Source organism: Aureobasidium pullulans (genome assembly GCF_000721785.1).
Source record: "Aureobasidium pullulans EXF-150 unplaced genomic scaffold scaffold_37, whole genome shotgun sequence".
Classification (NCBI taxonomy): Eukaryota; Fungi; Ascomycota; class Dothideomycetes; order Dothideales; family Saccotheciaceae; genus Aureobasidium; species Aureobasidium pullulans.
Genome location: NW_021941057.1, coordinates 156,205 through 178,939, shown reverse-complemented (window position 1 = coordinate 178,939; position 22,735 = coordinate 156,205). Strand labels below are relative to the sequence as shown.

At 51.9% G+C, this 22,735-nt stretch overlaps 7 protein-coding genes across 7 annotated transcripts; 1 reads left to right on the top strand and 6 right to left on the bottom strand.

The window, feature by feature from the left end:
* Window positions 1-153: 153 nt before the first annotated feature.
* Window positions 154-478, bottom strand: M438DRAFT_154362 (uncharacterized protein). The gene has a single exon (XM_029898993.1). The coding sequence runs from the start codon at window positions 421-423 to the stop codon at window positions 193-195; it is 231 nt and encodes a 76-aa protein (XP_029755278.1). The 5' UTR covers window positions 424-478; the 3' UTR covers window positions 154-192.
* A 1,382-nt stretch (window positions 479-1,860) lies between these two features.
* On the bottom strand, window positions 1,861-2,082 carry M438DRAFT_254576 (uncharacterized protein; the record flags this gene model as incomplete). The annotated part of the gene is made up of 1 exon (XM_029899692.1): window positions 1,861-2,082. A coding segment is annotated over one exon (222 nt), but the record flags the coding sequence as incomplete, so codon positions are not given.
* A 1,477-nt stretch (window positions 2,083-3,559) lies between these two features.
* M438DRAFT_409815 (uncharacterized protein) lies at window positions 3,560-5,373 on the top strand (the record flags this gene model as incomplete). Its single annotated transcript, XM_029910041.1, has 2 exons — window positions 3,560-3,769; window positions 3,844-5,373. 2 exons carry the CDS (start codon window positions 3,560-3,562, stop codon window positions 5,371-5,373), a joined length of 1,740 nt encoding a protein of 579 aa, XP_029755276.1.
* Window positions 5,374-5,771: 398 nt separating this feature from the next.
* On the bottom strand, window positions 5,772-7,550 carry M438DRAFT_388368 (uncharacterized protein; the record flags this gene model as incomplete). Its single annotated transcript, XM_029909012.1, has 1 exon — window positions 5,772-7,550. One exon carries the CDS (start codon window positions 7,548-7,550, stop codon window positions 6,162-6,164), a length of 1,389 nt encoding a protein of 462 aa, XP_029755275.1. The 3' UTR covers window positions 5,772-6,161.
* Window positions 7,551-8,379: 829 nt separating this feature from the next.
* M438DRAFT_306986 (GTPase-activating protein GYP5) lies at window positions 8,380-12,333 on the bottom strand. Its single transcript, XM_029902283.1, has 2 exons — window positions 11,215-12,333; window positions 8,380-11,162 (listed from the first exon to the last, which is right to left on the bottom strand). Exons 1-2 carry the CDS (start codon window positions 12,107-12,109, stop codon window positions 8,545-8,547), a joined length of 3,513 nt encoding a protein of 1,170 aa, XP_029755274.1. The 5' UTR covers window positions 12,110-12,333; the 3' UTR covers window positions 8,380-8,544.
* Window positions 12,334-12,734: 401 nt separating this feature from the next.
* Window positions 12,735-17,286, bottom strand: M438DRAFT_369777 (uncharacterized protein). The gene is made up of 2 exons (XM_029908126.1): window positions 17,108-17,286; window positions 12,735-17,053 (listed from the first exon to the last, which is right to left on the bottom strand). Exons 1-2 carry the CDS (start codon window positions 17,120-17,122, stop codon window positions 12,884-12,886), a joined length of 4,185 nt encoding a protein of 1,394 aa, XP_029755273.1. The 5' UTR covers window positions 17,123-17,286; the 3' UTR covers window positions 12,735-12,883.
* A 382-nt stretch (window positions 17,287-17,668) lies between these two features.
* Window positions 17,669-22,700, bottom strand: M438DRAFT_409811 (uncharacterized protein). The gene is made up of 2 exons (XM_029910040.1): window positions 22,407-22,700; window positions 17,669-22,348 (listed from the first exon to the last, which is right to left on the bottom strand). Exons 1-2 carry the CDS (start codon window positions 22,443-22,445, stop codon window positions 17,966-17,968), a joined length of 4,422 nt encoding a protein of 1,473 aa, XP_029755272.1. The 5' UTR covers window positions 22,446-22,700; the 3' UTR covers window positions 17,669-17,965.
* Window positions 22,701-22,735: the final 35 nt, after the last annotated feature.

The window sequence follows — 22,735 nt, the reverse complement described above, 5'->3', positions numbered from 1 at the left end:
TCAATCGAAGTAAGTAGAATTGCTGTCATCAGACTTTCGCCNGATGGTCAGAGGAATGAAGCACTCACCATTTGTTCATATCCAGAATTCTCGGCCTTGGGGCTGGTTGAAGCGCCAAAACTCCATGTCAGTCTGGTGAACGATTGAGTCTTCGTACTCCTTAGCCGAGATGAAGATGGCATCCTGAGAAAGTTAGCATTTGAAGTCGGTTTTCTCAGAAGAGAAGATACTTACGCTCTGTGTACTGGCAGCGATGGCCTTCTCGGCAGACTTGACAGAGAAATACTCGCTACGGAAGCGAGGAGCCTCGAAACCGTTGGGCTCGATGTAAGCAAACGAGCGGACGTCACCGAAGTTCTTAGCGAATGTTAGAACTTCGGCGTAGATGGAGTGTATGTTGATCTCAAGCATGTTCTTGGGCATGGCCGTGAACTCGACTTGGCCATCGTAGGCCGAGATGGCCTGAGCACGGGGCTCGTAGAGTAGAAGTAGAAGGTTCTGCGGGAGAGCAGAACGATCTTTTCTTGTCAGTCTGGAAATGTACATCGCTGCAGTAGAGCTCAGTCAGATGATGAGTATCACAAAAGAACAAAAGATCTTACGTTTGCGCGTGTTGTGGTGAGCCGTCATGGAAGGCGCACGGGGGAGGGCAGGAACCGAAGATCTAGAAGGCGCATGATTAGTGACACGTGCTGATCAACTTTGAGAGATGACACGCTTACCTTGTGTCTATCTTACGTATGACGTAGTAGTCTGTGTAGAAGATGGACGGACAGAGAGAGTTGATGAAAGCTGAAGTTGAGGTTGAAGTTGGTGGTTGGGAAGAAAGCTGGAAGAACTGCGCAAATTGGAAGACCCGGGGATATTTGGCCACACAGGAGTCATCACTACTTACGCGTCACTTTACTTAGTCATCTTACAAGTGAGGAGATGCTTAAAGTAATAGTCCAATCCAGTGAACCGTGTTGGTCTTTGTAGACCCAGTATCAATCTTTCTTGCTTCTTCATTCTACCTGTATGAGAGATTCCTTCTCGTACATGCATGATAGTAACCACTCATTTCCGACTGCAGTCTACTCCAAGAAAACACGCTCCGCCGCTGTTCGCACGCAAAGCTTGGCTTCAATCGTGACTTGGGATGAAAGTAGAGAAGGAGCAAGGTATGTGATCGAGAAGACCCGTCCATGTGCTATGCTTGTTATGACCTCATGCGAGGAACACATCCCGCCGTTAGTCGCGCGAAAAGCATTGTGCAAGTCATAGTTGAGATCCAAATAGAGAGGGGGAGGGCATCTGAACGAACCTGTTTATTCTACGCTTTGCCTACCATAATCCTTTCCGAAGAAGCCCACCCTGCCGCCAGTCACGCGAAAACGACGGGTTGGTTTGTGGCTGAGATATAGACAGGAAGGGAGACAAGTTGATATTTGAGAAGTTCTACAGACAGGTGGAGAGAGTGTGAGAATTATGAGCAGGGAAAGGGTAAGCACACAAAGCGAGCCCTCCTTCCCATCTCTCACCGAAGTTGAGGCGAGATATACCACTGCCGCGTACATGCGACTGCACCTGAGATATCGTGCTGTTCATGGATTGCTTGACTTGGTGGAAGCACGCGCTAGCCTGATCGACTATGCACGTAGTGTGGACTGTAAGATAATGTGCTTGCGCAAGCTCCAGAAAAATGGTCGAGGTGCTCGCTGCTCAATATCAATCAAGTACGAGTGTCTGTTGTCAGGCAGGACATCCGACTCATGGTGGTACCAGAGCCTGGGGCGGCACGAAGCAGCCTCCTCTGTGTCTGTTGTCAGGCAGGACATCCAACTCATGGTGGTACCAGAGCTTGGGGCGGCACGAAGCAGCCTCCTCCATGATAACGGAGTTGAGGAACTTGGCGAGGAGACAGTCGATTCCCTGGATCGTGGCGTAGGATACCTCACAGCGTTTGGTGGAGCCGTAAAGACTCCAGGGCTTGCCAACCTTTGCATTAACAAAGTTGGTGATGTGCTCGGGGTGAGTGAAGTTCACGAAGGCATAACCAACGTTCAGCTCTGTGCTAAAGTCAATGCGCAAGTAACTGAAGTCTCAATGGCCGAAGGAGCTCTTGTCGAGCGATGATGATCCATCTCAGAGGTCTGAGGTCGGGGTCATCCATTGCATCCATCATCTGGTCGAGATTGACGAAGGGATCCATGATATGTTGGCAGGGTTGAGGTTTCGAGTAGTGGACCTTGGTGTGCGCACGTCAACGCCTGCTCCTGCTGTGACTGGATTAGAATCATTGGTATGCCGGCAGAGGACGAGCAAATTCGACTGACCTTGACAACGTTCGTAATGCTCGTTGTTGGGAGCAGGGGAGGGTCCGTCTCGATTTGCGGCAGGAACCAAGGCCGACTATTGATAGTTAGCAATGGAGAGAGAGGTGGTGAATATGATGGAGCGAACTCACAGCGTGGAACGCTTACGCTTCTGCTCGTTGTTGGGAGCAGGGAAAGATCCCTCCCCGAGTGGCGACAGGAAGAGAGCCAGCTATCAATGGTTAGTATGGAGAGAGGTGGTTGTGAGGGAGAACTAGAGACGATAAAACAAGGACAAAGTAGGGAGGATGAAGTAGGGAGGATGAAGTAGGGAGGATGAAGTAGGGAGGATGAACTAGGGACGATGAAGGAGGGACGAGTAGGGATGTTGGAAGTAGGGACAATAAAGTAGGGACGTTGGAAGTAGGGACGACAAGGCAAACTTACATCATGGAACGCTTGCGCTTCTGCTCGTTGTTGAGAGCGCAGAGGGGACTCTTTGCGAGTTGTGACGGGAATAAATCCCGATCTATGACTGTTTAGTGTTGCAGAGAGTGGTAGGGACGATCGGTTTCACTGACCTGGCCAGAAGATCTTGTCTTCTTTGCGCTTGCGCGCAGTGGCGCTGATTTGTATCTTGATAATAAGGATAACAAAGATAACTTGCTGATGAACCGAAGAGTTTTGAACACTTGGCAGCAGCTGATGATAGATCTTGATGAACGAAGACCACGCTTGCTGAGGTAGCCTTGCCATGACGATTCTGTGAAAATGGAGTTAGATCTTTGAGTGATATGAAGGAGAAGATGACCTCTGCGCACTTGATGACTAACAGTCACAGTTGTTGAGATGAGAAAAAAGAGTTGGTGTTTGATGATTTAAAGATGGTGGAAAAGAATTGGGTGCGTTGTGCTGAAAACGCACCGCAAAGTATTGCACCAGATGCGGTCAAAGCTTGTGGACCATTTTCACTGCCCTTATTGCAACCATTATGACGTAGCCTACTATTCCGCACTCTTCTTGAGTAGACACCATGATTCTCACTTGACTATCTATGTCTTTTTGAGCGACCTAGGCCTGAAGCCGTGTCTCTCCTCCCCAGACTACCTTTTCAAGCCAATTGATCAAAATGCAAGATGTCAACGTGCAAGCTATAATTCTCTCTGAATACTCATCATATCTTCTCATAGTCATAAAAAGTTGCATCAAGTTGATGAGATAGGCCGTCGGATTGAAGAGAGACCGACATGGAGTAGACGATAGAGATGTCGAACTGGGCTGCCAGAAGAGGAAGTTGTCGAGCCGGGCGTGACTTCCTTCAGTTGTGCGAAACGAAAGCCGTCACCACGACCTCAGCGTCGATGAATCTCCGTAGAAACACAGCACCGGTGTCTTTCTGCAATCTGACCTGCGTCAACTATTTCTTCTCTGCAACTTTTCGAACAACCATTCCCACAACCTCGCACAACACGACTGTAAGTCTATGACCAATATCTTCACACCTGCTGTAACACGCATAACATCGTCTTGTATCGCCTACCAATTACAGCAATCTAACACGTGTGAAAGAAGCATGGTGGAAGTTCCTTTCCAGACGAAGACTCGCGCTATGCGCAAGCAGGAGGAGGCGCCTAGACGGTCATCTCGCCTCACCTCTTCGCCTGCCTCTTCTCCCTCGAAGAGTAAGAAAGCTGCCGTCAAGAACGTCGGCAAGCCCGTAGCCATGATCGACAGCCCGGTCAACAACCCATTTGACCTCTCCAAGAAGGCCCAGTCTCTCAGAAAGGCCGAGACTCCCAAGAATGAAAAGACGCCTTCAGTCTTTGAGAGACTCGCTACTCCCTCGAACAAGTCAAAAGGCATCAAGGAGTCTAAGGTGCTCAAACCCTCCAACGAGAGTGTTACTACCAAGCCTGAGCTTCCCCCTCGTAGCGCCAATGGTAAATTCAAGAAGTTCGCTACTTCTCGCACTTCTTCTGCCGGTGGCGGCATCAAGCCATACTCTAAGGTTCCTGGTTCGAAGGGTCACAACAGGCCCGATACTCCTGCTCTTCTACTCGACGGGACCATCAAGCCTAAGCCTCCTGTTCCTCTCTTCGACGACACAAAGGAGCGCGATGTCTCTGACACCCCTGCTTCTGTCGGCAGCATCAAGCATGCTCCTCGTGTTCTCGGCAGCAATGTCAACTCCAACCCTCCCATTCCGCTTTTCTACGACAACGACGAGCAGGATATTCATGACGCTCCTGCTTCTGTTCGCAGCATCAACCATGCTTCTCGTCTTCTCGGTAGCAACGTCACCTCCAAGCCTCCTGTTCCACCTTTCTACGACAGCAAGGAGCTGGTTATGAATGATGCTCCTGCCTCTGTCGGCAGTACCGAGCGTATTCCTCATGTTGCTAGCTTCAGTGGCACTGCCAAACCTCCAGTTCCCCTCTTCAATGACACCGGAAAACTCGACGCCTCTGTCGTTCCTGCCTCTGTCGTTTCTGCCTCTGTCGGCAGTACCTCTGTCGTTCCTGCCTCTGTCATTCCAGCCTCTGTCGGCAGAATCAAGCTCATTCCTCGTATTCCTCGCTCCAACGGCACCACCAGACCTTTCGTTCCCCTCTTCAACGAACCCGTCGCTCCCAAGCCTGCCGCTCCCATCATGAACAAGATCACTCCCAAGCCTGCTCCCAAGCCTACTTTCGTACCCATGCCAGTCTTCCCTAAGGTTCCCAATCTAATCAGACCTCTCAACTGGTCCGCCGTCCCCGCCCATCGTATTCCCACCGCCAGCTTTCGCAACACCAAGCCCGGCAACCTCGCCTTCACCTTCACTGGTCCTTCCGAAGAGGAGAAGGCTGAACTGCGCGCCGAGAAGCTTCAACGTGAGAACGAGCGCAAGGCACGCAAGGTCGAGCATGACAAGGACTACGAGAATCTCCTCGAAGCAGCCAAGAACAGCAACATCGGTACCAGATCTTCCAACATGGACATTCGTGGTCAAGACTTGATGTATGGAAGCAACTGCATCTATGGTACTTGCAAGCAGAGCTTTGCCGAATGCAAGTGTGATGATCCCATGCTGGGTTGATCGAGCTTGGATGAAAATGTGAGCATCAGTGGTCAAGAAGGCTGTTTCACCGCCTGGTCAAAGATATTCACCGCCTGATCAAGCAATCTCAACGGATGGCAAGAGAGTCTTACAACACAATCAAACAGTCTCAGGGAACGAATTGAAACGAATAAACAGGAAGATACGAATCGAGAAGAAGGAGGAACCAGTCTCATTCGCCTCGTGGATGAGTCAAGACATCAGGATAGGACGGGATTTCCTCGGGATGTCTGAATTTCGCTTTTTTCGCAGCGAAGTAAAAAGGGGTGATCATGGTTCGAGACGAAAAGTACAAAGGTATTGATCTGTACTTTTCAACGAGGCATTTGAAGGATTAGAGAAAAGAAAAGGAAGGAAAGTGGATCAATAGCATCTTAGCCCTCTGGTTCTTTTGATTATTAACTTCTGCAATGCTATTAACGTTGTCATTCTGAATCCGTCTCTGCTGTCTCATTCTGAACCTGTCTCTGTGTTTATTCGGCCCGTATGATCTTGCCGCTCAGTCGTTCTGTTGTATTGCTGTATGTCCGCCGTCTCATGTCTTGTTCTTCTTGTCGTCTGTGATATCATGCCATCCTCATGCTTGCAGCCGCTCTTCCCATCCATGGCGTTTCCTATTCATATCTCTCTCGCCCAAAGCATCCACTCATCCAGAGCACCCGAGGTCTTCCATCTCGAACGTCCCGTCCCACCCACATCCTCGATGGCGCCCTAGACCAGCTCTAGCAATCTCTTTCTCTTCTTTTGTACCCTTTATTCGAGGCGTCTCAGTCCTCCGCATCGTAGATCTGCAACGCCAATTGCAAAGCCAGACTGGCCAGCAATCTCTCGTCATCTTCCTTCTCTGCTTGCACTCTTGCTGCGATCATGTCGTCCAAACCGGCGAGAACGGCAGGTCTGCCGGTGAATTCGTGTTTGCCTGAGACAAGGAGGTTGGCGGCGGGAATCGGGATGTCGTCGTCAGGGTCTTCGGCGATGAAATCTTGGTCGGGAGTATTGGGTGGGGCGATAATGTCTTCTTCGTCATCGGCATCATCATCGGCATCATACTCCATCTCAGGCACAGCAACACCGCACCCGATATCCTCAAGCAGCACCTTCTCGAATGGCAGATATTGCTTCAACAGCTCGGGAAGCAGTGGCTTTTGCACCACATCGTGGATGATTTCCACATGGCTGATCTCGAGATCGGCGATATTGTTGCCGCGGATTGCCATGAGGGCGTTTAGGTCATCCCAGGTGATCTTGAGGTTGCAGAGGCTGAAACGGTGGACGCCGGGGAGAAAAAGATGACGGATGAGGAAGCCGAGGGTGTAGTTTTCGAACAGCTGTTTGGCGTGGGCGGAGGGGGAAGTGTAGAGGGTGATGCTGTGGGTATTGGTGTTCATAACCAATTGCTTGCCACCGATGACCAGGGAAAGGCGTAGGCCGCCGTTGATCCTGCCCTGGAGACCAGCGGTTGCGAGTCTTGACACCAGTGCTGCGAAGCGCAAGTTGTCGCCATTGCTGCCGGTGTTCCAATCCTCCAGCTCGATGGCGATGTTGTTGGGCGGGAGGCGGGCGCTCATGCTGGCTGCGAGCAGCATCTGCATGGTGCTGCCGGGGCGGTAATACCAAACACCCAATGCCAAACCGCCAAAGGCAGCAGCAAACCCATATCCGCCAGGGGAGTCGTACACCCCAATCTCCACCTCCTGGCCCCTTGCCTGCAAGATACCGAAAATCTCGCTCAACAGAGCAGCAGCAGCACCAGATTGGATGATCCTCAACTGCTCCACAGCAGCAGCATCGTATCCCTCTAAACACTCCCTGGCCTCCCGTCTGTTGAACCCCCTCTCCCTGATCCGCGCCATGAGCAACGTAACCCTCTCTTCCACTCTAGCGGTGGAAAAGACGAGTCTCTGCACAAAGGTGCCGAAGACCTCGTGCGAGAGCAACGAGATCACGCCCTCCAGTGCCTCCCTGGCCATCACGACAGAGACCTGAGCCAAGACTTTGCTGCCGAAGGAGGTGGCGGACAGCGAGGCGAGGGTCTTGCAGGTTTGACGGACTGCAGGGAGGGTGGAGGGGGGCACGTTGTCGAGGATTTGCTCGACGAGCTCGGAGGGTAGGGAGAGGAGGGTGCGGGGTGTGGTGGTGGTGGTGGTGGTAGACATCTAGGGGTGAGATATGTTAGTATGTGTGATTTCTTTGGAGGTTCGATGGTGGTGGAAAAGTATGGTGACTTTTTGCAGAAAGATCGGTGTGTATGCTGATGTTGAGAATGATGTCCAGGTTGAGGATAGGAGAACGGAGATGTTGAGTATACGCTCTCCTTGTCAGTACTCTCAAGCTCCCACATCGTCAACGAAAACAGCAGTCAAAATGCAGCATATTTTTGAGATATACTCGAATGTCCAGTGAGAGCAGGAATAAACCATACTCTCACTGGACATCCAACCATATCCCAAAACCCTACTGCATTTTCACAAGCATGTTGACCCTCAGCACTGCCATTGCGAGCATGGTCCAGGTCCAGTAATACCTACACCAGGGGTCGAGCAAGACCCCATCAGCATCAGCTCTCCCAGGCCCCCATCACCTTGACGAAAACCGCCCATCAAAATGCAACATACTTTCCAGTATCCAGAGAATGTCCAAAGAAGAGCAAGAAGCATCGAAAACTCTCATTGGACATCTCAACAGGATGGAAAAGCATGTTGCATTTTGACAGGCAGTAATCATCAGTGTAGCGTGTGCTCGGGATGCGAAATCGAAAGTGCTGAAATCCAGACGTGTTGCGGACTCTCAGTGGACCTTTCGGCAGATCTGGAAAGCGTGTTGCATTTTGACAGGCACGTTCTGTGCTGGTATGCGCGCAGAGGATAGAGAGATAGAAGAGAAGAGAATAGCACTTACTTTGATGATGCACTGTTGTTGCGAGAGAAACCAAAAAAAAACGATGCGCCAAAATAAAGCTGGAAGAGAGAAGGGTTTCGGATTTCGAGCGTGGAGAAAAGAAACCGACGACGACAACCAAAAGCCGCTTGCCCCGAACACCAAGTACCAAAAGGACACAGACCGCTATCGTTTCACTTGTTCTACCATGTAACGACGACATCTTGTCTTCAATCTCATAAACTCCAATTCAAAGCTATAGTCATAAGGAATCTATCGCTCAAACACCGTACTCTTCTGGATATCATCAATTTCCTTCGCCTTTCCCTTGCCCTTGTCCATCTTCGCAGCTTCCACCTCTTGTGCCATTGTCTTCTCGGCGGCAGCATCAATACTCTCGGTACGTGCAGGCGGTAGTGGGGGAGCGGCAGCATCAACTTCGGCGCCCTCCAGCAAATCACGACCACCTTCATCCTCCTCTTCGTCATCTGACTCTGTGCCACGAGTAGAAGCGCCACGGTCGATCTCACGTTGAGCTTCGTCCATACGGCGGCGGACTTCGGCGGCCACACGCATACCATCCGTAACGATGTTGTCGAGCATACCACGAAGTCCCTTTCCGGGTGCCATGACACCTGCTCCAGGTCCGCCGGGGCTGAGTACGGGCAGATTGACCTTGGCTGGCAGGTTGCTGAAAGTAGTGAGGTTGGCGGTCGACACGGTACCGGCGGGCAGAGGTGCATCGGCGAGATGGAAGGAGTTAGGGAAGCCCGAGTCGAAGAAGGTCTCGAGCGCTTCATCGGCGAGGATGAGCATGCGGAAGGTGGGAAGAGTGATGAACAAAGGGTGGTTGGGGTCGAGAGCCTTGTTGGCGCTCGCGTTCTTGCTCGGTGTTGTCTGACCGAAGCTGAATGGAGCATTGCTGATCGGCGTTACAGGCGTCTTGGTGATGGATGGTACTGAGGTGTTATCATCGTCTTGCGGCTTTGTGCTCTCTGGGTTGGTCTTTTCGTCTTCATCGAATTTGACTAGATCTTCCTCAGCATCCTCATCATCGTCATCGTCACCAATACTGAAGGAATTGAGATTGTCTGCTGCAGCCGATACTGAGTCTTCAGACTCTTTCTCGGTCTTCGCGGTGGCGTCGGTGGAGGGTTGTTCGGTGCCATCGGGCGATTGATCAGGGTCAGCATACTCGAAACATCTCCTAATGAAAGCCGAAATGCTGCTCAAGAACTGTTCATCCTTGTTGACCTTCATCGGCATACCGTCAGGTCCGAGTTCTGCCTGTGCGGCAAGGTTGGTTGAGGATGCAGAAGGTGTGACTCCAATGACACCTCGCCTCGACAAGAAGAGCAAAGCCTCTGATATGCGTAGGATACCCTCTCTATCGACTTTTCCATCATTGTCGTCATCGTAGAGATCGAAGAAGTAGCTGATGTTGGACATGATGTCGCGAGGGCCCTTGATGCGGGCAAAGCCGGCCACGACCTTCTGCAGGTTGAGAGCTTCGGAATTGTCAGTGTCCCAAGACTTGAACAGACGCTTCATAAACTCGTGATCCGTAGGCTCGGGTCCAGAACCCCAAGGCGACAACGACACAGAGCGAGCGCGGAAAGTATTGCTGAAGTATCCTCCGTTCTTCTCCGAGTCTTGTTTGGCGGGCGAGCTAGGCGAGTCGGTGATCGCCCATCTGGCAAGACCAGCCAGGAACTCTCTGAAGCTGTCGTAATCCATCTCAGTAGGACTGGGACCAAGACCGACTCTGCCCTTCTCAACATTGCTAGGAATACCACTGACAATTTCTGAAGCCTTGGTCTTTGCAGCCTTTGCCTTGCGCTCTTGCTCTTGTTGAATCATTTCCATCCTCTGCTGTCTTTCGTAGAGCACACCATAGAATCTGTCGTACAAGAAACCAAGATCGAGGGTGCTCAACTTCTTGCTCTCAGGTCCAAGATTTCTGATGGATGTGCGCTTTGCGAAGGACTCGATATTGTCGAGTACAGCATCCTTGTGCTTTGCTCTGAGATCGGAGATACTTTGTTGTGTGATGCCAGAGAACTCCTTGAAAGCAACAACCATGAGCGCTTGGAAGTTTGTGACAGCTCTCAGCTTGGGGTTTTCGGATCTGGGGTGGGCCGACTCGCCGAGACGAGCAAAGTATGATTTGAGAACAGAGATGAAAGTACCATCGTCTGTGGCGTCCAGAAGCTCCTCTCCATTGACCCTGAGAATGGCCAGACCAATTTGGAACAAGACCTTGGGGCCCTCAAGGAAGAAAACATCCAAAACACGGAATGCGAACATGAGGGGCATTGAATTGATGTAGAGGGAGAGGAACCATGGAAGCGAAACGACTGAGAGTTGGACGTCTGATTTGGCTAGATGTTCGGACAAAATGGGCAATGTTCTCTCAACAAGTGATTCGAAGACTCGTTGATCCAAGAGAGTGCCGTACATGGTTTGCGAGTAATAGCCTGGTAGGAGACGATCGCAAAGAATGGCTAGAAGGTAGAAAGCTTGGGTTTCGGAGAGATAGATCAACAGAGCAGCCACAACGATATTCATGGCTTGACAGTAACCAACTTCGAGGTTGGTCCAACTGTACGCAGTGAGAACGCGGCGTAGGCGGCCGATGCCTTCTTCGCTCTGGAAACCAGGGTACTCGGGCAGACTGCGATTCAGGTCTTTTTCGATCTCGTCGATAGCGAGCGAATGTTGGCCCTCGTATTTTGCTAATGTGTCCTGGTAGAGCTTGGGTTGTTGCATTCGTAGGTAGAAGGAGCCTGATGTGAGCTCCCACACTTCTCCACGAAGTCTGTTCGGTAGACCAATTCTCACGAGCCGAGGGAGATCTGGTTGTCTGACAAGAGTGGCATTGCGGCCATTTTCTACGTGCCGTCAGTAGTGTTTCCATAGTAGTCAAGAATAGATGCGCCTTACCTCGTAGATACTCGTACCACAATCTCATCTTGCCCTTGTCTCTGAGTTTCTTTGGGTCACCAGGATAGCGGAACTGCATACCCAAACCAGCATCTGGAGGCTTCAACTGCTCTTCAGGATTCTGATCGTCGATCAACTTCTCAGCAGGAGCGTCTTTCTCATTGCGACGCTTGGCCTCAGCAGCCAGCATGTACTCGGAGTAGCACTCTCCCACGACCTTGCGCATACCATCGACTTCACGCATGCCCTCACGTAGACCCTTCTTCAGCATGTCACAGAACTTCTCGCACTGCACTCTACTGCCAGCCAGCTGGATAGTGAGCTTTGGTGCTGGAGGAGCAGTCTTGGCTGTGTGTTTTGTGTTCTTCTCATCCGCAGCAGGGTAGCCATTCCATGTAGTGATAGACAGGGCGAACATGTAGCTCTGACTGTGCAGACGCTCGACACGACGCACAGCGCATAGAGGGAGTGTGAAGCCATTGCCAGCAGGGCCAGCTCCATTGGTCTGGCCAGTGAAGACAGTAGACAACGAAGTGCTAGCAGTAGGCGAGAAGCTCGAGTTCTGCGTCGAGAAACACAGGAACTTCTCAGACAGATGCAAGCGACCGACGTAGTGGTTTCCACGTTCGCGATCCCAGTTGTTTCTCTGCTCATGGCTCTTGCGTGGTGTATCGGTCGGTGACTTGGATGACGAGGGCGTCTTAGGCGGCAAGGTCAGTTCGGCAGTGATCTCGTAAAGGGGATTTTGCGAATCTGGCAGACGGAACTGGTGACGGAAGAGGGCGGCCTTGGATGAGCGGTTGTCCGAGGGCGCGAGGTTGTTCAAGGCCGGCTGCAGGTTCTGGTCGACAAAGACCTGCGCCTTTTGCGCAAAGTTGGACAAGCTGTTCCACATGATGCTATTGTTGGTCCTTTGTATGCACCTCGAGTGTCGATAGCTTCAAGCGATGGGGAAGGTCAGTAGACCAGTCAGAGCAGACGATTGATGGCCCAGAAGCCGGGTAGTCTATCTTCAAGTCGGCATGCGAGCTGTGACTTTGTGTGCTTTGCACTGCGATATGGATTCTCGATAGCGATAGTTGAATTTGTCCTTCTTCTTCTCTTGACAAGCAGGTCGTCATGTTCTATTCAAGGGTACCTCCAAGGGCAGCTGCTTCCCCCTCCGGCTCATCCCGCTCCCGTTTGAGAGGAGTCCCTGAAACTCTGTCCAAGCCATTTTCGAGCCTCAATCTTCTGCCTATCATCTACATATTGGCTCCTATGAAATCTCGAATCGCCCAGGCTCTCTCCGATCTTTTCATGTCTTTGTATCTGGTTCTTTGTCGCGATAGAAGGATGGAGAACTCATGGCACGAATGCAGCCTATGACGTATCTGAGGTGGCATGTGGTACGTGCACAGCAGCCAGGGTCATGTCTTTTGCATGTCCTTTACGGACACCGACGACGATAAGCACTCGTACAGGATCTTGACAAGTATAGTGACTAGACAGAAAGGTAAAGGGAATCTCGATAACAAAATGATCTATTCCATCCCCGCATCTCTATCCACCATCCTCGCAACTCCAAATCATCTATAAAAAGTCTACAAGGGTATATTGTGAAAAAATGCAAAAGAAAGCGAAAACCCAAAAAAAACAACAACAAATCAAGGCCACAGAATTATCAGACTCAAGCACTCTTGGTCTGTCTCCCACGTACGCGAGTGAACCAGGTGATTGCGAATATCAGAGCGACATTAGACACCAAAGCAAACACGAGGAAGATGCCCCAATCTCTCCAGCGTTGACTGTACTTGTAGTCCATGGTCGCCGCATATTCGGAGCCGGTGGAGTAAGGACAGTATCCACAATCGCTCGTGGCATCAGGGTTGACCAAGTAGCCCGTACTGCGAGCCAGATAGTCTGCAGCATATGCAGCGCAGGTCTGACCGGCAGGAGGGTCGAAGCGAGCGAGATCGTTGGCAGAGCAGTTGACTGGAACAGGTTCCAGCAAATTGGCAGCACTGCCACCGAAGAACCAGCGGAAAGGATCGAGCCAATACAGCCAATTGCGGTAGAAGTCATTCAAAGAGGCATGCGGGATCAAAGTGCCATTGAAAATCATGAGGATATTCCAGAAGAGTGCAGAAGCAAGACCACAGGTTTGCATATTGGAGAACATGGTCGCGAGGAGGAAATTCCACGACATGGCAAACAACCCCAAAGTTACAAATTGGAGGTATTCATATCCCGCAATTGTTGTTTCGTTGGTGTAGCCAACGGTCCAGTACATGCAGAAGTAAATCAGGGTGAAACCGACCAGCATGTATGGCACCTCGACGGTGAGCATGGCAGTAGTCAGAGCTTTCCAGGAGTAGATACCGTTGCGTTCGCGTCCTTCGAATATCTGCCATTTGGAAAACCAGATAGATTGGAGGTCGGGTGCGATGGCCGGGATGATCTGAACGATGATCAAAAGATTGAGAACATTGTTCTGTAATCCCTGGATATCCGTTTTGACCATAAAGTAAGTGAATGATATAAAAAGCTCGCACCACAAGAACTTGAAAAAGCGACTGAAGTTGTAGCTGCCGTCACGCCAGACCGAAATCCAGTGACGCTTGGTAACAGCCTTGACCTGCGGCCACAGCGGCATGGCGAATTGTCCAGTACTAGCAGCAGTCGACTCAGCCCTCACAGCAGTCTTCTCATTGATGACCTGAATCGTCTGTTCGACCTTTGCCTTTTCAGGAGATTGCAGCCAATTGTCATGCCAAACGGCAGAATTATCAGCACCAGAGACAGTAGAAATGATGAATTCGGCAGGATTCTCCGATGCATTCATATGAGCGCCATAACGATCAAAGTACTCGACAACCCTGGCTGAATCTTTGCCAGTTTCGCCAAAGTAGATTGTGCGACCGCCGGGCGCGAGAAGCAGGACATGGTCGAACATTTCGAAGAGCACACCGGAAGGTTGGTGGATAGTGCAGATGATAGGGATGCCTTCACGAGCGATCTTTTGGAGGAAGTAGACGACAGAGTACGCGGCTTGGGAGTCAAGTCCACTGGTAGGTTCGTCCAAGAAAAGAAGATAAGGCGGTTTGGCAGCGAGTTCGACCGCGATGGTGACGCGTTTGCGCTCTTCGACACCGAGACCACCTTCACCAGGAGTTCCAATCAGGGCATCAGCAATGGGACCGAGTTCGAGAAGTGCAATGATATATTCGCAGTATTGCATCTTCTCTTCGTAAGGGACGTTGGCGGGTTGGCGGAGTTCGGCAGAGAATTGGAGGGCTTCTCGGACGGTGGAGAAGGGTTCGTGGACGTCTTGCTGCATGGCAAAGCCGCAAGATCTTCCAAAGGTGGCATCGAGAGGTTGTCCGTTAAGACGCATGGCGCCTTCGACTCTTCCTTCGCTCTTGCGCTGAGAGATTGTGTCCAAGAGAGTGGTCTTACCAGCTCCAGAAGCACCCATCAAGGCAGTGAGTTGACCAGGACGGGCGTAAGCAGTGACATTCTGGAGAAGCTGCTTCTCTGCACCAGCGACATTGACGAAATAGCTGACATCCTCGAAGGTGAAAGAAGATCCGGAGGTATCAGTCTTGACATGCTCGCTGACATTGTCGTCAAAGATGGTGCTGGAGGAGGAAGAAGAAACGGGATCGGTTCCAAGATTGTGGGCAGTACGGCTGGGCTGTTTCTCGAGATCCTGCTCACCAAGGGTCATGCCACTAGAGTTGGCAGTCGTAGGCATGGTCTCGGTCTGGGCGCCACGTTTGAAGACGTGACCACTGGCACCGCCTTGCTCGCGAGCAGTGTATGCCAAACCAACAGCAGCAACAACGGTGTAGATAAACCACATAGCAATGATGATGCCGAAGTTTCTCCACAGGTGAGTTCTCGACATGTCGTAAGTCAGAGACAAGTAGGTCGAACCAGGAACGTCTGGGCTACCTTTGACAGAGCCGGGAAGAGTACAGCCTTGATATGCGAGATTGTCGTATCCAGGACCGCTAGGAACCATCTGCGCATCGGTGCAAGAAAGAGTAATGTCGTAGAACTCATTACCCATAAGTGCTTCCAGAGCCCAAGGCGAAGGTGAAATGCGACGAATCCAGCTGCCCCAGGCGTGCAGAGTCGGCCATGGAGGAGCGAAACCAGAGTAAGTCAAGCAAGGAGGAATGGCAGCTCCAGCCATCAACAACGCAAGGTTGAGATTCGGTGCCAAAGCGCCAATCATGCGGAAGAGAGCGCTGGTGGCGCCATAGTGGACCCAGACGATAAGCGAAAAGATGAAGAATTGAGAAGCCGTCTTGCCCAGTCCAAGCATGAAATAGTAGCAGCAAGAGAATACCAGGGCTTGGAAAAGCGAAATAGGAAGGTCGGCAATGGTCTGTGAGAGGACATATGCTGAGGGATGCGAAAGGCCCAGCTTTCTCTGCTTGACTACGATGGAGCGAGAAAGCACTGTAGCGGGAGTCTCGGCAAGTGCGTTCAAGAAGAAGTAGATCAGCGAGAAGAAAATGGCACCACCGCGCTCGTAAGAGCCAGTGGCAGTCTTGGGAGCCATGTAGAAAGCAGAGCCGGTGATGACAGCGTTGACAGCGTTGAGCAAGAGAAGGGTGTAGAGAGTCTTGCGGTCACCCCAGGTGAGTTGATAATGGCGCTTGATGCCAGTCACAATCTGCTGAGGCAGAGAGTGTGGCTCGGCAGCCGACTTCGAGACACCGGATGCGCGTACACGTTGAACCTCGGCCTTGAAGTCGTTGACATAAGCTGGAGTCGAAGCATGTTCGGAGCGGTATGCGGCAATGTCTCCCTGCAGCTCGTAGTAGAATCTGCTGTTCCTGAACGCTTCCGCGAATTCGTCAGGTGTCGAAGGTACCGGACCAACGTGGTCACTGCGAACGGTTCTCTCGGTCACAGAGGTGACGGCAGTCAGAAAATCCGGAGTAGTCTGTCTAGCCTCACAGTGGTAACCAATATCAATAAAGTATTGACGTGCATCTCCAGTCTTTCCAGAAAAGATCATTCTACCCTTGTATAGAACAAGTACGCGATCGAAGCATTCTTGATAGATGGACTCGGCGGTCTGGTACATAGTGACAATGTTCGCCATGCCAGTCTGCCTCGACATATCCTTGAGTAAACGGCAGAAAGCCAAAGCTGATGAAGAATCCAGACCACGAGATGGGTTGTCGAAACAAGCGACTGCTGGATTTGTTGTCAAGACCTCAGCCAAAGAAACACGCTTGCGCTCGCCACCAGAAACACCTCTGACGAAAGAGTTTCCGACAATTGTCTTGATGGTGTGAGAGATGCCAAATTTCTCGAGAAGCTTCGTTCGCATGTTATCCTTGAAGTCTGCTTTGGATGTTTCATCCTTCGCCGGCTTCCTCAACTCCAGGGCATAGTCTATTGTGTTTCCGACAGATAGCTTGGGGAAGTGGTTGTCTTCCTCGTTGTTGTAAACGATCTCCGATTTGTACAGCTTCCTCGCCTCAGCAGAGGAAATGGTCGAATATTGGACCTCTCCTTCAACGCCGACAAAGGCTTCGATATCGCTAGCAATAGCTCGTAATGTAGTCGAACATCCAGCTCCAGGTGTTCCGAGTACTAGCAGAGTCTCTCCAGGATTGACGACACCAGAAACATCCTGGATGAGATTGCGGACGTTCTTCCTTCGGTTGCCAGCGAACAATTTGACAGCTTGGTAGGGTAATGTGATAATGTTCTCCAGTACTTGAGCGAAATCTGTGACTGTGTTTTCCTCCGCTGCTACACCAGTGACTGTGATGTTTTCGAATACGACACCGAGGCGACGGCCATCAGGTCGGTAGACTGGAAGACCGTTGATCTGTGCAACAAGATATTAGTTAATCATCTAGAAAGTTCAATTCTTTCCACACACCTCTTTCTCAGCCATGATTGGAAGCCTGAGCGTAATACACTCCTAGGAATGGCTCTAGAGATGGCGAAAACGTGGAAGAACAGTTTGGTGCTCCATCCGACAGGGGGACATCCTCCCTATATATCCCAGACCCAGCACAACCGATTACTAGATGTTTCCGCATCATTATCAAGCACAGGTCCACCCCCTGTTGCAAGCGTACGACGTGCTGGGTTGAAAGCCGAGTCGATATCGAGACTTCGAATCCTGTGATTGGCCACACCACCGAGCGGTCTCGGAAACGTCCAAGCTTTTCTTGACAGCTCGGATGTGACAACCAATCAGAAGAGCAAGGCCGACCTTTTCCATTCCGAAGGCAATTCCGCGATGTTTCTGCCCACGATCTCGCCGAGAGTGATGTTGACATCTTTGTGACAGATTTGCCATGTGCCGTAGGGGTCCGTGTCAGGGACGGCAATCGTTCTTCGATGCTTCGGGAAGAAAATGTGTCAAGATGATGCAGTTCGAGATTCGAAGACGAGAGGCGTTACACAAAGACGTATAGTCGAATTGTCGTCAAAGAGGCCGTGGTAAAGAATGAATATTTTCGATCAAGATAAAGAGAATCGACAAGAAACGATGGTAAAAACAGAAAAACATTTGGTATCATTCTTTCCCAAACAAACGAACAGCGCATCATATTCTGAGTCCATCTTTTTGGTGATGGACGACAAAATAAGAAAAAAGAAAAATTGACCAGGATTATACATTAATGAAACCACGATCCATCCATCCATCTTTCTTTCCTTTCCTCTGCATCCACATCTGATTATATCCCGGTCCCTCTGTTCTGTTGGTGTCCTATCTTCATCATATCCCTCAGTCGTTCAATCCAAACAACTTCCTCAAGCCTGAGAACTTCTTCTTCTTGGTCGCAGTGCTGGCCACAATTCCCCCGTTGGCCATGCGGTTCAGATCGTTGCCGCTCATGCTGCGTCTGTTCATGTCCGGGCGCATAGTCTTCTTCATCGCAGGCACGCCATCGCTAGTAGTGGGCCTGGTTTCTGCAGCGGCATCATCATTAGGCGTGGCAGGCAAAGGCCAGTTCTGCGGTGTAGTGCGGCGCTGGAGTTTGGGTTGTTTGGCCGGACTGCGGAGAGTTGGCGTAAGGGGGTGTTGGGAGTCGACTGGCGAGGTCGGTACCACGGAGGAGCTGTTTCGGCGGAGGACGCTGCCGAGGAAGCCTTTCCGGCGAGTGGGGGTGAGAGGCACTTCTTGTCTAGGTGCACTGGGGCTTGCTGGGACTGGTGGTGGTTGAGGTACCCCTGGTTCACGACCACCGTTCATGGCTGCAACGTTGCGTTTGGCAATCTCCATGGCTGCGTCGATGTCAGATTGACTAGGGACAGCAGGCTTAGTGCTGGCTCTCCCAGCAACAGCCTTCTTCGTACCAGTGCGAGCTTCGTCTTCAGAGTCGGACAGATCGGTGGAATCTGAATCTTGGCCTCTACGCTTGGGAATGCCGCGGACTGGCGCGAGGTTGGACGGCATCTGCTTGGGAGGGCCAACAGGAGAGTCTTCCTCATCAGAGTCGGCAAAGCGACTGCGGAAGCCACCTCGAGGAGCATCGTCTTCATCGTCACTGTCCGCAAATCGAGATCTGAAACCGCCCGAGCTTTTCTTTGGTGCTGGCGCAGGTGCAGGCTTCGATTTGCCAAACCCGGACATGCCGAATCCTGACGAGGCTTTGGCATCACGCGAGGCTCGGTTGTTCTTTCCACGCATGGTGGGTGTGTTATCGACAGGTGCTCCTCGTAAGGACTGTCTGAGCTGTTCACCATTGTTACGACCCATGAACGAACCCGTGGGAGAAAGCGAGCGCAGACTGAATCTGCCACTTCCAGCTTTGGCGGGCGAGGCCACTTGTCTGCCACGTTCAGCAGGCGGCGGCGGCGGCCCCGCATCTACAGAACCAGAGCGCATTGAGCGCTTCATCGTGTACTTGCCAACTGAGTCAACAGTCGAGACGGAACCACGACGCTTGTTCTTCTTGAAGCTGGACTCGGAGTCCGAATCGTAGGCAGGAAGGGGAGCAACAACTGGCTTAGTAGGTTTCTGTGCGGGCTGCAATTTGGCTGCGGCTGCGGCTGCGGAACCGGCTCCAGGTATGTTAGCTGGACCAGGAGGGCCTGAAACTCTCTTAGAGGCAGGCTTCGAGCCTGCGTCACCACGCATAGAAGTTCTCATAGAACCACCGTCGGAGCGGGCAGATCCTCCAGCACGCATGGAAGTGCGCATGTGCGTTTCGTTGGAGGACGAAGAAGAAGGTGCTGCCTGCGGAGGAGGACCACGCATTGATTTGCGCATATAAGTCTCACCAGATGTGCGCTCAGACTCTCCGGAGTTGCGCATTGACTTACGTAATGCAGGCGCACGCGGTTGCTCTTCTTCCTCAGGCTCGAAGGGATCGTCGCGAGGGGAGACGGGTGCAGGTGCGAATGTCGTAGGATTTGTTATATCCAGTTGATCAACCGACTGCTTCTTCTTCTTAGGCTTGGGCGCAGACTCAACAACAGGGACGGTAATCGCAGCCTCCGCTTCGGCTTCGAGCTCCAGCTTCTTCTTCCTGCTCAGACTGCTCCAGTATGCGGTCGCCGAGTTCCAGTCAGTATTGTCGTTCATGAGCTGCTCCTCTGTAAGTGTAGATGCTTCAGGCATGGCTCTCGAAGGTGGAAGCGCGACAGCCGGACTGACCGGAGGGCTGGGGATTACAGCTGCAGGCTTAGTGACAGGGCTCTCGACGATCGCGTCCAGAGAAGCGAAACCACCATGACCGAGTTCAGAGAGATCCTCTTCAGCATCTGCAAAGTCCTCACTCACATCAGAGTCGGATTCGTAAATAGGTTGCAGTATCGGCGAATGGCCGTCAACTGAAGTCTGTGCTGGCTGCAAAGTTACATCTTCATCTTCATCGCTAGAGTCGTTTTCAGACATCAGAGCTTCGTCGCGGATGGCTTGTCTGGAAGGTCCTGCAGTCTTCGACTCTTCCCACTCGTCCCAAGCTCCAGGCATGCTGTTGCGCTGCTTAAGTACAGGTCTTTGCACAGTGACTGCTTCCAGGGAAGGTTCTGGCTCCTCTTCGACTCCTGGCGTGGGAGGTTGAATGGCGAGATCAGGTACAGCGAGTTCAATGGGATTTGCCTCAGGAGCCTCTACACGATGATTCGAGGGTTCTGCTGCCAGACTGGAAGATGTCTTCTCGTCGTTGGCGAGTGCTTTTTCGGCTTGGAACGGCTGTGCTTGCAATTCACCTTCGTCTTCTGAGTAGGCCGAGTCAGACATGTCGGCCGATGTTTCTTTGCTTGTGACTTGTGGAGGCAGTGGTTCGCTTGAAACAGGTGCCTGAGTTTCGGCCTGCTTGCCCTTTTGAGCGTAATGCTGAGCGAGCACGGCGCCCACAAGTTCATCGTTGGAAGCTTCGCGATGGTCTGGCAAGGTGCTTGCACTGTTGGTCATACTAGAGGACACAGTCTCGGTAACCTTTTCGGGCACTTCTGCTTGCTGTTGCTTGCGACCTCTGACACTGCTGAAGGATGGAAGCGCCGATCGAGGCTTCATGATCTCATTAATGTCGTCGTTTGCCCACGATCCTGAGAGCTCCCTTCTTCCATTTGGGTCGGCAGCCGGTGGGACTGGAACACTACCATCTTCGCTGATGCGAACACTCTTCTTCCTCTTTGTTTGTTTGATGCCATCTTGTGAAGTCATGGACATGGTGTCAGATGTATCGCTAGGGGGAGCTCTAGGGCCACCATTGATGCCGACGTTGGGCGAGATGTTTCTAACAGATGAAGCCGGAGACTGTCTAAGGGCCGATTTCATGGGCGAGATGGACCGAGGAGGGGGCTGATGTCTGACACTTAGAGGTGTCGCAAGTGACGAGCCTTCAACGAAATGGGCATGGACATTGCGCGAAGGGCTTGAGGAACTTGCACGCTGACCATTGCCTCTCGGAACGTCTAGACTGACGGCCCTCGGGCGGGTGCCTCCAGGAGCGACATATGCCTGTACTGCACCTTCAGATGTTGTGATAGTAGCTGGAGTGTCACGAAGCGACTTCATGAAGTTGTGCTTCTTCGGAGCCGCCTTGGGAGTGGTTTGAGGCGTGGACTGAACTTCGGCAGTGGCTTCAGCTTCAGGGTCCTCGCGAACAACAGATGGTTGTTTGTGCAAAATACCACCAGCAGCGCGAGGAGAACTTGGACTAGCTGAAGAAACAGTGCTTGGAGAAGGATTTACAGGAGTTAGAGAAGCACCATCAGAAGCCTGAGTGTCCACAGGAGGCACGACGGTCGTTCTCTTCTTCTTTTTCGGAGTCGTATCTGCCTGCGAAAGTTGCGATTGGGCCTGGACGGGCTCAGGTGGTGCAGTGCGCATAGCGGAACCTGTTGGAGCCGTGTTCATGGTGCCATTTGCCAGACGAGCGCCCTCGGTAACGGGTTTCTTGTTCTTTTTGACGGGCGCATTTGCGGCATTCTGGACGTCCTGTTGTATTTTCTTGGCTGCCGGGGACGAAAAGTCCAAGGCTGATTGAGGCCTTGCTGGGACGGGGTTTCCGCGAGGAGTTCCATTGCTGACCTTGGGCGAGGTGAACCATCCTACACTCGAATTTGGGCGGGGTGGAGGAGAAACGGCACGAGCAGGACTCATTGGGCGTGAGTAGTTGACGCCGTTGCTGTCCTCTCTTTTCAGCTCAGGCATTCTGGGCAAGTTCAGTTGCCTTCCGCTTCTGTCAACACTAGTATTGCGCTGAGCGCTTCTTGGGGTACTCGGACTCGGTAAGCTGATGCGGTTTGGGACGTCGAGACTAGCAGCTCTTCGCTGTGTCTTGACCAGATTCTTTGGGATAGCGGGTACGGGAGGAGCGTCGGGCGCAGGCGATACGGCGTCTTGTCGCCTGCCGCCAGGAGAAGGGGATCGGAAGGTTCGATCCGACATGGACGAATTACTAGTCTGTCTGACCATGCTGTTTCTAGGATTGCCGCCCATGATAGCACCACTTCCTGTCGAGGACTGGGAACCTCTCCTGACCATGCGCTTGGTCTGGATGGATCCGATAGGTTCTGGTGAGGAAGTCTGGGAACGAAGGGCCGCTGCTGCGGCGGCGGATGATAGGGAAGCGGTCGACGGAGACTTGTTAAGAAAAGCGGCGCTCGCTGCTATCGCGGCCGACGAACTGGGGGGAGGGCCTCGTGGTTGCGGCTGCATTTGTTGTGAGTACTTGTCACGACGGTGCATGTTGCATGTCGACGGAACTGACCGGCTGCGAGCTCGCGCGCTTGCGATTGAATAAAGGCATCTTGACGGCGGAGCGTCTATCGCTCAATTGATGTCTCTAGGAATGGCTTGGTCGTAATTGTGCGTCTTGAGACGGAGTTGCGACTTTGTTCCAATGGCCACAGATTCCAGCGCGTCACAAAGCAAACATGACGTGGGGAAGCCTTTTGATTGGAAGTCAGGTAAAAACTTGGACAAGGCTGCAAGCGCTGTGCAAGTCGTGAAACTGGCTGTCCTGGCGCACAAGAATACTCGTAATGGATAGCGACTCGAAGATGCTAAGGAGCGAGGAGGAAAAGCGAAGACTCAACT

Coding starts and splice junctions, on each gene's coding strand:
- M438DRAFT_154362 (XM_029898993.1), bottom strand. CDS start 423: ATGCCCAAGAACATGCTTGAGATCAACATACACTCCATCTACGCCGAA.
- M438DRAFT_306986 (XM_029902283.1), bottom strand. CDS start 12,109: ATGTGGAACAGCTTGTCCAACTTTGCGCAAAAGGCGCAGGTCTTTGTC. Junction 11,163..11,214: donor GTGGTACGAGTATCTACGAG/GTAAGGCGCATC, acceptor GACGGCACGTAG/AAAATGGCCGCAATGCCACT.
- M438DRAFT_409811 (XM_029910040.1), bottom strand. CDS start 22,445: ATGCCTTTATTCAATCGCAAGCGCGCGAGCTCGCAGCCG. Junction 22,349..22,406: donor AGCGCGCGAGCTCGCAGCCG/GTCAGTTCCGTC, acceptor CAACAAATGCAG/CCGCAACCACGAGGCCCTCC.